General features: G+C 47.8%; 5 protein-coding genes; 2 read left to right on the top strand and 3 right to left on the bottom strand.

Moving 5' to 3' along the window:
* Positions 1-62: 62 nt before the first annotated feature.
* FFUJ_09817 (related to PET8 protein) lies at positions 63-905 on the bottom strand (the record flags this gene model as incomplete). The annotated part of the gene is made up of 1 exon (XM_023568238.1): positions 63-905. One exon carries the CDS (start codon positions 903-905, stop codon positions 63-65), a length of 843 nt encoding a protein of 280 aa, XP_023436145.1.
* A 705-nt stretch (positions 906-1,610) lies between these two features.
* On the bottom strand, positions 1,611-1,978 carry FFUJ_09818 (uncharacterized protein; the record flags this gene model as incomplete). XM_023568237.1 has 2 exons in its annotated part: positions 1,611-1,834; positions 1,885-1,978. The coding sequence occupies 2 exons, from the start codon at positions 1,976-1,978 to the stop codon at positions 1,611-1,613; spliced, it is 318 nt and encodes a 105-aa protein (XP_023436144.1).
* Positions 1,979-4,033: 2,055 nt separating this feature from the next.
* Positions 4,034-4,647, bottom strand: FFUJ_09819 (uncharacterized protein; the record flags this gene model as incomplete). XM_023568236.1 has 2 exons in its annotated part: positions 4,034-4,327; positions 4,384-4,647. The coding sequence occupies 2 exons, from the start codon at positions 4,645-4,647 to the stop codon at positions 4,034-4,036; spliced, it is 558 nt and encodes a 185-aa protein (XP_023436143.1).
* A 7,392-nt stretch (positions 4,648-12,039) lies between these two features.
* FFUJ_09820 (related to MOSC domain protein) lies at positions 12,040-13,153 on the top strand (the record flags this gene model as incomplete). XM_023568235.1 has 2 exons in its annotated part: positions 12,040-12,672; positions 12,737-13,153. The coding sequence occupies 2 exons, from the start codon at positions 12,040-12,042 to the stop codon at positions 13,151-13,153; spliced, it is 1,050 nt and encodes a 349-aa protein (XP_023436142.1).
* Positions 13,154-14,884: 1,731 nt separating this feature from the next.
* On the top strand, positions 14,885-16,285 carry FFUJ_09821 (uncharacterized protein; the record flags this gene model as incomplete). XM_023568234.1 has 3 exons in its annotated part: positions 14,885-15,187; positions 15,242-15,727; positions 15,782-16,285. 3 exons carry the CDS (start codon positions 14,885-14,887, stop codon positions 16,283-16,285), a joined length of 1,293 nt encoding a protein of 430 aa, XP_023436141.1.
* Positions 16,286-16,622: the final 337 nt, after the last annotated feature.

Raw genomic sequence — 16,622 nt, 5'->3', positions numbered from 1 at the left:
CTCCATATTTTACATCGTACAATCCCGCCCGTTTTTTTGGTCTCTCATATCGCTTCCCATTATCATACAACGCCGTTCATAGTGTTAATAGCCCATTGATAGCTTCCCAGGAAAATTGCGCCTCCAATGGAAATCCATGTAACTCGTGGTGCTACCCCAGCAAAGAAAGCTCTGCTGCCCTCCTCGCGCGATATGCGACCAAATATTTCCGATACTGAAACACTCTCCTTCGATAGCATGACTCTCGTTTTGAGTACATCAAGAGGCGTCGTCAGTGCCGCAGATAATCCACCAGCCATGCTTCCATAGAGAGCACTCTCAGCACCAGTGACCTCGCGACCACCACGGCGGCGTCGTCCCCAGGACTTCATTGCCTCCCATAGCGGGAATTGGATCACAGTGAATGGAACCTCGCGAAAGACGGTGATTCCCCAGCCACGATAGAGCTCTCTCCACATTGGAACAAATCCATGGCTCGAATATCGTGACAGGATAGCCCGTAGAGCAGCAGCCGACGAACCACCATGATGGCCCGCCTGCGCACGCTGCTTAACAACCTCGGTCGGCACACGAACGGCGCAAGCTGCCACCTCACCGGCGCTAGCAGCCGCCATATGTGTAAGGGGAGCCTTCCATCCTGGCGCAGAAGTGTTATCCTTATCAGCCAGGAAGCCCTTTACGCCCTCGTATGTACAGAAGAAGAACGCGGCACCTGGCGCAGAACCGACAAGCGCAGAACCTATACCGCGGTAAATACCGCTGAAACCTCCGGAGGGAAAGAAACCGGCCGAGGACTGAAGACGGGTCTTGAGTGTGTCGAGAGGGAAGAGAGAGAGATCGACGGTTGTGCCAGCGAGGGCACCTGCGAGGAGGGCGGATTGGAAGGTCGGAGGATTTGCGGACATGATTTTGAAGGTCGGCGAGAGTCCTCGGTGTATAGATTGGTAGAGAAAGAGCCCTAGAGAGAAACAATGGGCTGGACGAGGCCCGAGGGGGAAAAGAGAGATATTAGAAGCCTCGGAGGTTTGGACCGACCGAGACCGGCGACATAATAAAATGGAGGAGCTTGAACTTTGGGCCTTATCGATAAGAGGGGCTTGGAGGAGCTTGGAGTTTACCCTGTAACGCAGCACTTGATAATATAAAACACTTCGCAGAAGATAACTTCCTTCCAGGAGGAAGTAAATACACAAGGACTGGTCAATTGGCAGAATCTTATGGAATTCGAGGTATTTATGTATCAATTTGAGTGCTATTCTATCGTGGAGGTGAACACGACAGTTTTGTTCTCAAGTTGAGTGGTACAACGTCACTACGAGACATGCAAGCTTCGGTTGCCGACAGGAATACACAATGTCCGAGTTGGGAAAACACCTTCACATGCAAAAGTAACGAGATTCTAAGCTATACCATTGGCTCCTTAGCAGAGGCTGATTGGATCATGTTTCTAAAGGAGGAGGTTGGGACAAATACACATAAACTGAACTGAACTCAAAGGCATCATCATGGATAGTTTTCATTAATAACTATTTTGCAGAGACATTCCAGTCTATCTGGCAATACCGTAACTCCCAAACCAATTGATCGAATCGCCAATTCATAACAGTTCTTTACATGTTATCTCGTGTGCTGGTACCAGCCTTGTGAGTCTCCTCAGCGGCCTTCTTGGTTCGCTCTTGGAGGTTCTTGATGTCCTTGGCAGGATCAATGTCCGACCTGTCTGCCTTGACGGCCTCCTCGCTGTCCGAGGCGAGCTCTGGCTTCCAGTGGCCGTTGCCCTCCTTCTGCTTCCTGAGGGAGTCTTGCTTGTGCTTGTCGTAGTCGACGTCGGTTTCTGGGGCGTGTTAGACGCGTTCAATTGGACTTTGGGAGACTCAAACTTACGGGTGGATGATTCCTTGAGACCGAGACGTGTCGATGTGGTAAAGAAACCTCGTCCGATGGTGATCTTGCTGGTGTGCGCAGTGCGCAGGGCCATCATGGATCGAGCTGACATCATCTTGTTGATATGAAGTTTATGTGATGATTCGGGCGGGAGAAGTCGAGAGACCGCTATGAGGGGTTCGATATAGAGATGAAAGAGGAAGAGAGAAGAGAGAAACAGCTGCAGGGGAAGAGATTAGTTCACGAGCGTGCCTTAATATGTACTGCTCTTCTCGGGTAAGGTAATGACCGTAATGTTGACCATTTGCGGGAAAGTGACGTCACAAGCATCATCACTTTTTGAAGAATCTCTCCCTCTGCTTCCTTTACTCCTTGAAATGAAGACGGCATGCGTTCATTCCCCACTCAAGGCCTACCTATACTACCCCGAGTTAGGTAATGGAGCTGGTTTGAAATTTCCCTTCCTTTACCGAGGATCCAGCGCAAATGCCATGGTTTTCAAGGAGGGTCCAATTGCGTGGCTGTGGTTGATAATGAGACACTGCACGAACTAGGTACGTAGTAGCTATCGCCGCGGAGTTATTATGATGTGGGGTTACTGAGGCTACAGCTATGAGCTGAACGTGACATTTGGGAGGCATTGCAAACAGAATTTATGGAAGAACATAAAATCAGAAAAGCATGTCGAGCAATCAATGCTCACTAGGTTCAAACAATGGCAATTGGCAAATCAATATTCACTGACTAACATTAGTGGCCACCCCGATTCAAGAAATCGCTCATGTCGTAACTATACCATCATCACACAATTAACTCATCGTCACACCCAAGATGGCTCACTCTAAGCCGTATCATGTCACAGTCACAGGTTGAAACGTGCAAGTATGAACATTCGTATATTCTCGTCTCGCAGCGCTGAAGCCGCGTTGTCGCAACCAGACAGCGCCAATACCCAGTTAACAATAGCCACACATGCAGTCTACCGCTGCATTGCAAAACCAGGCTCGAGGGCCTCCCAAATCCCAAAAAATTCTCTTTGAATCTGATCATGACATGTATCCCAGGCCCCTGAACACTCCAGATGCTTGCCGAGTCGAGACAAAATATTGTAAAAGAAGCCCGTCCAACCAGGACTTGGGCAAACCGAACAACGCTCCAAAGTATAAGGCTACTCCGGTCCCAAAAACACTAGGCAGACCCAGCACCGGCCATTGCGCTCAGGCCTAAACCACGAACAAGAAAACAAAAAGAGGACAAATATATAGGCCGTCCCAAGATGATACAAAGAAAAGAATGGGCAAGGGTGAACCTTTTCGTTCCCGTTCATTGCAACAGCGGGACTACACCAAAAATTCGACCAACTCCCCGTAATTTCCCATATTTCCGTCCCGTAAAGGGATATCAGTTGTCGCAAAAACACCATTCGTCTCGATCCTGACCACAGCCCAAAGATATTTCCAAGATGCGACCGATCAAATAACACCGGAAAAGACCCCGCTTGCGAAAAGCACTCCCTTCTATGTTGTTCTTTTTCTCTTGTTGACTTCATAACCCATAACCGCGATGAGAGAAGACATTTTGGTATGAATGGAAAGGCCAGCCCATGCCTCCCATGTAAAATGAAAACAGTGGATGCCAAGGAAATCCGATTATTGTGCCGCCCAACACCTATGCAATGTCGTCTTAAAATGCAGAAAACGCCCGTTCGTGTCTTGCAGCCCCATCTTGCGAGGCGGACACCCAACCCTAGGTATTTGATTTGTTGCAAAAATAACAAAAGTGACCAAGCCGAAAATGGTATCGTTCTGTATCACGCCGTGCCAGTATTACCCTCATAAACTTGTCGGTAAAACAAGAGGTATGTCGATTAGGGGATGTTTATACAGGGGGATAGTAAAAGTGATGGTTGTCGGAATTGTTGTCGCCAACAGTGTGGTCAATCGCATCAAGCGATTGGCCCCAAAAGCTTAAGAGGAAACCAGCCCAGTTGATAAGAGGATACCAAGATCGAGTCTCGATAGGTCAATATGCCCGCCAAGATGAACAGCTGCCAAGAACGAACGGTAGCAATTACAGTTCAAGGTGCATCGCCGGTGATACGACACACTGGTCGACCCATGTCAAGGCATGAGTAGCGACCTGCTGCGGCTTACCAGCGACGCATCGACTGTTGCATCCTGCCAGGCGACACTGACTGAGGAGGGCTCGACATGGTAATGCCAGTAGCGGGGTTGATGATGGGAATGGCATTGCGGCCGCGGGTGGCGGAGGGCTGATGAAGCTTCATGCTGGGCTGTTGCTGGTAGGCAGGAGGAATGAAGGCAGGAGATGTTGAGTTGAGAGAGAAGCCAGGAGCAACGGTGTTGGGGTGTTGCGTGGGAGAAGAGTCGGGAGAGTTGCTGGCTAATGAGGAACGCTCAGATGCGCTTGAGATAGAGACCAACTGCGAACAACAGGTCAGATTGATGCACTGACATACACAGCGACGGGATAACTCACGTCAGTCTCGGTCAACAAACCAGGACAGAACTCCATGTCATCTTCAAGGTCGAAGGATCGACTGGTCTCGAACTTAGTTCGGAAGGCTGTGAGGGAAGCAGTCTCGTTGAGTTCCTTCATGCTGCGGACACCGCGAAACTGGCGTTGAGCTTGTTGGGACACAGAAAGACGGGGAGCTCTGCGATTTCGGCCACCATGGTGGTTGTGCGACACGGGGGCGGGGTGCGCTGCTGGGTGGGCGTTGTAATGGTAGTATGCAGACATGATGTGAGTCGCGGTTGTGCGTACGTGCCGGAGTTGGTGCGGGATTAATTGGAGCGAGTAAACACAAACAAGAAATTGAGAGTGTTTAGGAGAGTCGTCGATTTAGGTAGTCGTGATAGACAAGATCCAAAAAGTCGAAGAATAGTTACGAAAGAAGTGTAGTCGCGGTTCAGTTGTAGAGGAGAGTAGAGTAGAGTGAGGTTGTTGGTTGATGTAGATTTTTGGGTGACGGATGAAGAGAGTTGAATTGTGGGAGAATGGATAGCGAAGCGAGGCGAGGTACGAGGGGAGGGGCGGAATGGCAGTGGGAAGGTGACGGGTTCTGATAAGTAAAAGAAATGGAAAGTGGAAAGTGGAAAGTGGACAGGCAGATGCAGGACGCAGGATACCTTACACCGGGGACGGCGGGCGATGTGAGTCTGTTGGTTGGGGACACTGTGAGCACTGTGAGCTAGCTGGTATCCATAGTATCCACATTCTACTCCACATAAAGCGCCTGCCGAACCAGGAGATGAGGGTAGGACCCGATTCTGGCAAATCATGCCTTACAGACGGTGGCCAGGAAGTCTTTGCCACCTCATTATGATTGGCGTAGTCAAGGGATAGCGTGTGCCACAGTGTAATCTAGGTGGCATGCTGCTAGGCCATCCCTGTCTATCCCGGTAGGGATGTTTGGGGACAGTACAGTTTTCGGAAGAGAGACATACACAGTACGACCAGCGTGTTCCAAAAGCTAGACAGCACACCAATCTGCTAAGGGGCTGAGTTCACACTACTTGTCCTATTCTAGGTTCACCTGCACACCTGGCGGTATCCGAAACTCAGCGCCTACCCAGCCTGGGTGGAGGCTATTGCATCCACACAACCCAAGCCCAGTGTCAAATCGCTGTCGGCCCTCTCGGGGTTCCCCATTCCAGCCTTTGTCAAGTGACTTTTTGCTCTCTCAGCTTTGTCCCTGTTGGACCTGGCGCTGGTTCCAAACTTGGATCGTGAGAGAACCCTGGAGCCCTGCTAGTCTAGCGTCTGTTCGTTCTTCTTTTCTTTCTGTCAAGCTCAGTCTTGGGGACCATGGATGCGCATTGCTCATCAGGTGAGTGACGAAGTGACTGAATCTCTCTACCCACTGCACACACATTACTTTACCGCACAGTGAGGAGCCTGGAGGGACGTGGGCGCAGACACAAACGCAGTCTCAGTCTCAGTCTCAGGCACCATCTTGACCGCGTGCTCTCCCACTCTGCCACTGCAATTCCCCTGTGCTAGCGCAGGAAAGCCCCTTTCTGTCCGTCCCCTTCAGGGCTCTCGCTGCCGTAATTAGGCGCTATGCCCTGCTGCAGCATGCTAATCTTGTCGAGTGATTGGATTGCGCGCCAGTTTGTTTGTTGACATGCTGAAATTGTTATTATCCACTGCTTTCGTGATGATGAAATGAGGGAAGGCAAGGGAATTGCGTTTCTCGTCTGCGACGTTGGATGCCCCGCAGCCTTTCATTACCACGGCGCACATATCTGATTTGGTGTATTGGGGCGGTCGAGGCATTGTATCATCAGATACTGGATTTCTGTTTGTCTACGGGTATCCACGTCCCCCAGGACCAGGTGAAGTGAGGTGAGGTGCAGTCAAGTTCAAGTGCGTGCAGTGCCGAAGAGGCCCCAGTCACTCAACCATGACCATCGCGGGACGGAAGGGAAGAGCAGGGTATGGCTTCGAGGCTGGTGGGCGAACGACTGAACGAACGTTCGGGGAACGGCGATGGACTCTCATGGGTTAACCAGGTTAGCTCAGATGGATTGGCGGGATGGCGGTGATGGACGGTACCTTGCGAGGCAGTGAGCACTAGGCTCGAAATTCTATCATAACACTGTGCATGACCGCGTATGGAGCCATTACTGACCACCAGCGCAGAATGAGGGAGGGTTGGTGAGGCCTATGACTGGGCGGCCTCGAGACCCTTCCATGGCCCTGTCCTCAATGGTTCTGGACATGGATACGTTGGAAACGTGGCGGCTGGCCAGTATCTTGACTGAGCAAAAAGCTATTTGCACTATGCCATTCTGTCATGGTCCCTCCCGTCTGCAGATCGCATGTATCCCTTTCTCGTCTGTTGTTTTGTTGTTGTGTGTTATGTCCTAGACAGCCGCCGAATGAGAAGCTGTTGATAATCGACACTGTTTCCCAAATGGTCGAACCATCATCAAAACAGTCTCAAGGATGATCCGGTACTAAATATCGCCACGAGAGGCAAAATGAACGAGAACAAGGTCACCACCATTGTCTCTGGCTTCTGGAAGGCCTCTGACGTGGGTGACGTTGATCTGGATAATTCTCGACTTTAGGGTAGCGTCTTGAGACACAATAGAGCCCAGACCCAGATCATCTTCAACACCAACCTCGCTGAAATGAGAGGTTGACAAGTCCAGTTGTGGTAACCTTCCAAACACTGTGGCGTTTGTGCTTGACCTTGAAGGGTAAACTCACCCACACACAACCCCAGCCCCAAACCCCAACCCACGACTTTGGCTGCAGCTCCTACAAGTATGTGTTCAGTATAGCGAGTGCACTGTATGTACAGTTAACTCGCCCTGTCCGAATACTGTACTTGGCGAGACGATCCACGCAACCCTCACGGAGGAACTCTTTGTCGGCCACTGCGGTTGCACCTTTGCGGGCGTCTAAATCGAGACGTCGACAACAAAGACCGTTGATGACTGTGGGTATCTTGTTAACTGTGAGTTTGTGCTATCTTGTGTTACAGAATCTGAACCGGTTGACACAGCACGATGGTTGACAAGATCGTCGTGAAGCGTGAGCATTGACGATAAAGAAGACTGGGCATAGCAAGTGATGACGGCGGCAAGACATACAACCCAGTAAGGTTGGTTAATTCGATCTTTGGTTATGCATATTGCCTATCGTTTCATCATTTCTAGAGGTCGTCTTGCCGCCAGCCTCATCTTATCTTGCCAGACGGGTCCTCATCCTGTTCCGTATATGCAGAGGGACACTCGACCCTACAGTACGGAGCATGCACCACACCCATTTCATTGCCGATGGAAGGTTGCTGGATGGAAGATTGATTATCTTTGGTCCTTGATAAGTGATAACTGCCACTGTCACTGGCTCTTGCGCAATCCAACCTCTCGATCTCGGTTAGATCGTCGTTGGACGTTGATCAAAGCTGGCACCCTGCCGTTACCACCATGCCAAATAGCCAGCCATACCATGCTACCATACCACGCCCTTCCGCACCGTCCAAGTGTTTCATCAGGCTCTTCTGAGAATCCCTCCAGGGCTCTCTTCTCTTGTGTCATTTGCCAGGGCAGCCAGGCCACCATGCGGGGAATGGGCTGGTCTATTTTGAGCGGGCTATGAAGGCCTGCTAGCGGAGGTCTAAACCTGCTCTTGTTCGTCTTCCTCATTTTCGGTTGGAAGGGATGTGATGTGATGTGATAATGCTTGGTCTCTAGGCTTCGCCAACGCCGATCACTTCAACGGACGTGGGTGGGTGGTCCCTTCTTTGAATTCCTGTTCCTGGAGAAAGGGTCCAAAGTCCCATCCCGAAAAGAATTCGAGGCACTCGACCGAATGCGTGATGCTTTGCAGCTTCGGGTTCCTAGCGCAAAGTCTACGGTAATTCTAGACGAGTCACAACAAACAGAGCAGCGAACAACCGTAAAGTTAAAATTGACAGTCCAAACTCACTGTGAGCGGGGAGATTGGCTGAACCATAGCATACCCTGAAGGGTCTGAGAGACAGAAGACGATGTCGCATCTGTGCCCTGGCAGAATCCCTGTACAGTATGAATCCATACCCAGATTATCGGCATTCATCAGAGTCACCTTACACTGAATCAAGTGAATCAATGGATTCAGCGAGAATGATAGACATTTCGACGTAAAGGGAAAAGTCAACTACTGCTACATTTCTCAAGAGCATTGTTAGAAGCCGCTTGTCTCTCCCCAACTAAGTACCTAGGTCAGTACCTTACCTAGCTCTCCTCATCGTCTGCCCACATTGACGCAATCAGCCATCTGTCTATCCCTAGTCGCACGACCCCATTCCTCGGGCTAACAATCTCAACAATCGATAATAGCCCGCATGCATCTACTAGTCATTCAATTAATTGATGGTCAACACGTCTATCACGGGTTGTCAGCCCCTTCAATATCATGAGACAAGGCAATTATCTGATGCATACGGCATGCCATATGTTATCCTATAGCCCATATTCCCATCGCCACACCGCTAGTTCTCACAGATGATGAATGGCCTGTTTCTACATCGTCGGCTAAGGCGCTTTTCTTGGGCGGGTGACTTGTTGTCTCACTTTGCGGAGAACAAAGGAACTCTCCCCTCTGAGAGTCCGAGCTCTCAGCCCACAGCGCGCCACCTCTTGCTTCAAATGCGAGTCACCCCGCGCGCCACACTTTACGGAGAAACGGCGACGTCAGTCCCGTACGAAAAGCCTCAGCTCTAATTCGTCTTTTGCTTCAACCACAAAAATTGACTTCCTCAACATCGCGATATAAAAACCATGGCCATTTTAAAACAGAACCGACATGCCTTTTATTGCAATAATTAGATCAATGATGTGCTCTTGGCCATAAACTAAAGTCCAAACTGGTGTAATTGGTAACACAGCCACGGGATTCGGCGTGCGTCCGCGAAAAATTCTCCAGCATACCTAAGCAATGTAATATATATATAGCGTACTAAATATATAAGAAGGTGCTAGTGGCTGAAACCACAACTGCAGCCCGCAGAATCATGATTGCAAAATCTAGATGTCGAGTCTGGCAGGGGATAGAAAATACTCCCAGGAGTGACCATCGACATCCCCGGTGTTAGAGGATATGGATAATCGCTATAAACCAAGTCACTTAAACAAAAGGCAGGACCATGAAGGGATTCTGTAACTTCCTCCAGGTATGGTCGTATGTGTTTGGGCTCTTCACTCGTACGGTATATGACCATAATATATTATCTGATAATCAAGATTGATGCCTGGTGAGTGACTGAACCGCAATAGAGCTCTAGGTCCCTTCATTGTAAACATCATACTATAAGAAAAAACCACTGATCAAGGTTACGACAATTCTGATTCGATTTTATCCAACATATTAGGTTCAAGATCACCAGATATAGAACTTAAAAGAAGAGACTGGCTTTGTTGAGACACTGTGCAATTGACTTGGTGGAGTGAGAGTAGATCCTGAGCCATGATGAGCCTCGACCTAGAGCTTAAAGTCAACGCACCCGTGGGCCCTCAACATTTCTATCAGGTAAGACTTTTGTTTTCATCATCAAAGTCCCACAATGTATCAGCTGATCCAGCAATGCCTCATGACCTCAGAGGCTGAAATGAATTACTGGAGAGATTATCATGGAAGATCGAGGACAGACATGTATGTTTCGGACTCTTCAGCCACCAGGTAGCGTAGCTCGAAAAGGCCGTGATATGTGCTGCAATTCTTTTATGGCTAAGTTGTTCAGAGACTGCCTTTATCTACCTCTGGTGTTGGTTGTGAGTGCCCATTTATCTTCTTCCTGGCTTAGGGATATGCCCGTAATAGAGGCCTGGCTGGTAGTGGAGTCTTCTGACATACTTCGCGATCAATACTATAGAAAAGTGCTTAGTGAATATTGAGAAGGCTATATGAAGGTTAAGTCGCCAGCAATGCCCATCATCTAGAAGCTGGATTCGATACATAGGCCGCACTGTTCGCGTTCAGAAATATGCTGACAGCAGTTCCGGCAGCAACCCTTGGTAAAAGAAGAATATTAAGTCAACTCTGAAATCTGAATGAGATATTGGTATGAGTATGTACTCGCCCGCTAGCCAGGCTCATGAAACTTACATATATGTCCACGATTCATGAGGAAATTCCCCAAAGACGAGGTGATACCTTTTGTTTTTATGAAGGCAAAGTGTTCTGATAAGCATCGAAATATAGGTCTATGAGTGGAGGGTTTTCCTTTGTACGAACAGCCAGTTAGATTATTCTATACCTGGAAACCATTACACACTCTGCGTCTCGCCCAAGAGGATATGGAGATGACCACGTTTCCTTTGATGTCGTGTCTCAGAAGGTCCAACGATTATAATAATTCCAGTATGTACTTTGCAACCTGCCAGCAAACACTGCGAGGTTTATGGAGTCATGCGCCCAAGCATCTACGGATAGCTCCCATAACAAGGCTTAGAACACCTATTGACGAAATCAACTTCTATTATCAAAAGGCTGCAACAAGACATGAGGATACAAATGCCACTATTGAAGACGACCGAGGATATTAAGAACCGAATGCACCTGAAGTACTCCTTATGATACAAACTCATATCCCAGGTCCCAACTGAGCATCGATTTTCCCTAGGTAACATGGTAATGTGTTGCAAATCTTACCAGGATTGTCGTAATTTCAACTCTCATCAGAAACAGAGAATGGAGTGTGTTGCCATGGTTGCGCTTAAGAAGCCTTGGTTCTCATAGTCTGGAGTAATATAAAGATAATACACGTTTACGGTTGCCTCTGGAAGACGAGACAGTCTTAAGTATGTAACCAAGCACTACTCAGAAAGCCCCAGGTGGGCAGAGTATAAGCATCTGAAAAAAAAAGCAATAGAATTAAAGATCAACAGACCTGTAGGATTCTAGTAGGTGGACTATATTCAATTGTGTGTCGTGTTTGATTCGTTTCAAAAGTTCCTCATTAGTGGCTATCGCTATGAGTCAGATTTGAGAATACGATCCGTCATCATGTACGGTTTGGAATCATTTCTCTTAGCCCCACGCACTTTGTTTCCGCAAGGCAAGTCGAGCTGCCTCAGATCGTTGGGATCAAAATTTCGAAGAAGCAAGACTTACAGGTATCCTTCCGGGTGTGGCTCAAGATCATCACTTTCGCCTACATATTTTCGCCTACATGCGGAAACTTGAGCATGACTTTGGAATTTTATAGAGAGTGGCAGATTCGACCAGCTGTTGTCAATTTAACAATGTGTGTATCGTGTAGGAATAAGTCTCTTTCTGATAGATTCGTTCCATATGGCAACGAAGATATAATATATATTGAATGTGATTCTGTTGGGAGGTCTGGAATAGCGAGACAGAAACTCATCAATTGCCCCTGCATGATATTGGATTATATGTCCATGTCGACTTGAACTCGGTAATAACTCAAACAATTAGAATAACTACCATCATAGCTCCGATGACAGATACTGAATGGGACCTAATCTATGAGTCTCGCTCCGAGGCTCGGGCCTAAGACGCGGGAGCAGGGCGGGTTTAAATTGTCCGGACTTCCCGCCTCCACCACGAGTCGGACTTTTCTCTTGCCCACTGCATCAAACCTACCGACTTACACAATCTGCTCAACATCACATTGAAATGGATGTGATGAATTTTGGACAGAGCCCTTCACTTGGATATATTCTGTTCGTTGCTGCTTCGGCTCTATTGCCTATTCTTCTGCTCTTCATTCTCATCCGCAGACCTGTTGGCGAATCTGTATCCCAATCATTGCCTTTGCCAGCCGATGATGAAATTGTTCGCCTGCGAGTATACCCGGTCAAGTCATGCCGCGGTTTTGATGTCAGTTCAGCGCAGCTTCTACGAACTGGTCTAGATTTGGACCGTAACTGGATGTTTGTCACGGCTGATGAGCATGAATTTATCACGATCAGAGCAAATTCAAATATGACTCTTATCATAACAGCTTGGGACGTCGATACCGACACACTCATAATTTCTCTCAATGAACACAAGATTGAGATACCCGCTCACCCTACGAGTCAATGGCTTGAGAATAACACTGAGCTCAAGAAGGCGACTATCTGGGGCGAGCAAACCGATGCATGGGAATACGCCGAGAGCCTGACCAAGCCCATCTCGGAATTCCTAAGCGTGGACGTTCGCCTGATGTACAAGGGACCTACACCGCGAGTTCTACGTGGAAGCGGAGCTCCTCACCGTCTTGGTCGTACGGAGGCTACCAAGTTTGCCGATATGATGCCTGTGCTGGTAAGTTACATAAACTGGGACCTAACATACGACTCAGGCGCTGTACTAATGCCAAACTTGACAGGTTGCCTCTATGGCGAGTATGAATGAGCTTAACGAGCGTGTCACTAAAGCTGGCGAGGATAAGATTGAGATTGATCGGTTCCGCCCCAATGTCATCATCCGAGGAAGCGTACCCTGGGTTGAGGATGGATGGAAAACTATCCGAATTGGTGAGGGCGAGCACCGTCTCGACCTTGATGTTGTGTGCCGATGCCTACGATGCCAGGTACCCAATGTTCACCCGATTACTGCTGATAAACATCCGCGTCAACCTTGGAACCAGCTGATGAAGTATCGACGAATCGACCCTGGACTGAAGTTCAAGCCGAGCTTTGGCATGCTTTGTGCACCGAGCGATGAGGGACACATCGAGCTTGGCATGAAATTCCAGGTCACAGCTATGACGAATGATCACTTTTTCATTAGTCCAATGAAGTAAAACGAATTGTTGGAAAGTGTTTGGGGAAGCTGTGTGGTTTCTGTGGTAGGGTAACATGTACAAACCGCCAAGGGAAACGAAAATGAAAACGATAATAAGACCATGTTTAGGTAATGGTTCACATGTATTGTACGCTGTTCAATTTTGGACACCTGGGTACCTGGGCGTACTAGCTGACTGTACTGTGTTCTCCTCTTTTAAGTGGCAGTGCTGGATCAGTCCAGCCAGGATAGGACCAAGAGCTTTCATAAAAAGTCAGATAGAATTCAAGGGTTGAGTCTGCTGTCATAAGTAGTTCGAGCGTGCCTGGATCAAGTATACAAGTTTATAAAAGAGGCTGATTCGAGAATCTGAGAGGAATTTCTTAAGGGAAGAAGAGCGTGGGACTTGATTTTAGTTTTACCCTTTACCCTTCACCCTTCCTTTTCATATCTCAATTTTTCTGTTCTCTTTAACCTGATAAGCCTAGACTCTTAATTGGGGACTAATGGTATTTGATAGAGGCCTCCTGATAAGATCACGATGTCATACATTTGAGGATGGTGCCATCTCAAGGATGTTTGTTCACAAACCAAGTGTTTGGTTATTGAACAATCACATACTTCATCCACTTGGCATATTAGCCGGAACACACCATCAACCATACACAGCCTTGCGAAGACACTAGTGCTATGCCTTGCTGGGTTCAAGTAGCTGATAGATGAGATTTGTTGCTGCACGAAGAATTTCAAACATGATTGCGTTATTGTACCCGTCCCCTGGATCCGGTCAAGCCTAGCCAGGCTTCCAAGGGACACTCGGGTTCTAGTGTGATAGCAAGCCAAGTTAAGAAGATTATCATCGTAAATCAAGGCATAGAGACTGTTTAGATATTGCAGACGCTGTATCATGATTTGTTTAAAGGCTAGAATGTATTCACATAGACTTGGACCCGGTCATGAGACGCTTTGCTCACAACAGCATCCGTGTTGACTTCTTTAATGCAGTTGAACAGCTTCTCGTGTAGATAGAGCAAGCAAGGCCTCAGAAGATATAGAGACCAACATCATATCTAGTTGGTCTTTTGCCCTTGCCACATAATGCCAGAATGTGGACAATGCTGGGTGGAGTGATATGTCCCCCATGCTCATGCTCTCATGCTCATGAGGAACGCAAACACCCTTATTGAGCTACAAGAATGATCCTTCCCGATCGGTTGACGCTATGATACAAGCGCATATCTGCAAAGTCATATTACCCAAAGTGTCGGGAATCACGGCTCGGGCAGTTCTAGTTCCGTGTTAGTCGTTGTTGATACACGAACAAAGAGTGGAAAAACTGTGGCTTGGTCATGGAGGCAATGAAACATATCCAAGACAGTCTGTAACTTACTCACAGGCCTACCTCTAGTTCATTATTCCACTACTAGACTAGGTACCTAGTCACAAGGCTGTGACATTTGTGAGATTTTGTGTAACTAACTGCCTGGGCAGGCTGATTCACTGACTGATTGGTGTGGCAATACCCATTGTGCTAGGCGCTTCGCGGGGCTTTTTAAGCGGCACGTTGGCCCAGCTTACCTTATGAGAGATCCAAATGCACAGCCCACCAGCTTTTCAAAGCTTCCTCCCAATCAATCAATCAATCAGACATTACAACCTTCATTGCTTTTAAATCTCTCAACCTTCCCATCAAATCTCACCACTATCGCGCATCGAAGCAGAAGTTTACCTGTCAGCAAATCTATTCACCATGTTGGGGGAAGATCTCGTCATTTATTATAATGACTCCATCGACTCAGATAACCTGGCCGCGGCTATGGCCTTGTTCAAGGCCACGCAATGGAAGCCCAACGTCCGCGTGATTTGGATTCTAGAGCCCCGTCAAGTTTGTTTTGGATTATCCATGACCGTGGATCAGATCACCAGATGCAAGGAATTGATAAAACAGCATTTTCCATCCGTTGAGAACCCTTTCAAGACCCTTTTGAACGGAGATATCAAGCAGCAGGATATTGATGATATCAAAGATCTGACAGACGATGATCGCAAGATTGTAAGCTTCCTCCTCGGGATCAAATGATTTAGACAAATCTGACCACGATAACAGCTCGAGATGGCAGTGAAGCCCAAGTATGGCTCAATCGACGATGCTACCTTGCATGCACAACTAAGTGCACTGGACCTGGCAACTTGTCTTTCCGAGTGGTCTAATGCTAAACCCATCGAAGTTCTTGTGGACTACGAGACTCTGCAACACATCGAGAACCCAGTGAATCTGCACATGCATCACCATGAAGAACTTGTCAACCGGACTGAAGGTGAGCTGAAGGACTACTACGACATCTTGAAGAAAGTGCTACATCCTGGCCGTCGAACCGATAACCTGAGGGGTTGGTATTACAAGTGTATCGCGAATCTCGAGCGTCGTAGAAGGCTCTCAAACATTTCTATGGGAGGACTTGTCTTGGACAACGTTTTGAATCGGATCCAGAACGCGGGAAGCGTTCATTTCTTTGGGGGTTCTTCGTTGAGAATCCTACAACAGTTCCTCGATAGAGGTGTAGCCAGCAAGATCAAGTGTCACTTGCAAGTGGTAAGTCTGATCCGTGATCCACATTACTCATTGACAATATGCTCATGGTGATAGGGTTCCTGCGACATGTCAGCCAATCTCTTCTCCAACCAGTTCAACATCGCCCTCAATGAACAAGCAGCCAAGATCGTTCTCGGCCGATCTGCAGAATTTGCGGAGTTCGCCGTCGTGCCTTCACATACAGCACAGAGTATAAAATACTCAGCCCTAGGTCTGAAGAAATATGGAGGCCACTGTATCGAGAAGCGAATTCTGGGCTTCAACTGCCATGAGGATCCCATCAAGATCGTCACAAATCAAGTTTCACTTGAGCAAAACTATCCTGACAAAGCCTACTCCATGCCAGACTTGACCTCGTTTTTGTGTGCACTTGCTCCAGACCAACTGGGCCCCAAGCTAGAGTGTATCGAGGTCGACGAACAGGAAGGCGGTACACTTCTTTTCAAAAAGTCTGGCAAGGGCATCCGTATGCTTGGTCTGGACGACGTTCAGGAATTCAAAGAGAAAAAGATCGATCAGATTTTCAAGTCATTAATAGTTGGCGAAGTGGTGCTGTGACAGAGACAACTTTTGATACCCAAAGGCGAGTTGGAAGTCAGATAGTACTTTTAATAGCTTCTTGATGCCCAAGAGCATAATCTCAATTAGCAGAGAGAAATGATAGACTTCTTACAAGTCCAAGAGCATGATGCGTGAAGTTATCCAAGTTAGGCTGGCTACCATGGACTACCAGTATGACTTGACTAAGTTGTTTGTACTTTAACGATAGTGAAAGTAACAGTAAAAACAGGACATGCAGACACCATCTGGAAATGCTTAAATCATCTGGATCTCATACTCAAGACAAATTTATATCTAAGTTAGTAAATCAACAGTTAAAGAAGAGACGCTAGAA

The sequence above is a fragment of the Fusarium fujikuroi genome, chromosome FFUJ_chr09 (assembly GCF_900079805.1).
Source record: "Fusarium fujikuroi IMI 58289 draft genome, chromosome FFUJ_chr09".
NCBI lineage: Eukaryota > Fungi > Ascomycota > Sordariomycetes > Hypocreales > Nectriaceae > Fusarium > Fusarium fujikuroi.
This window is presented reverse-complemented; position numbering and strand designations above follow the sequence as displayed.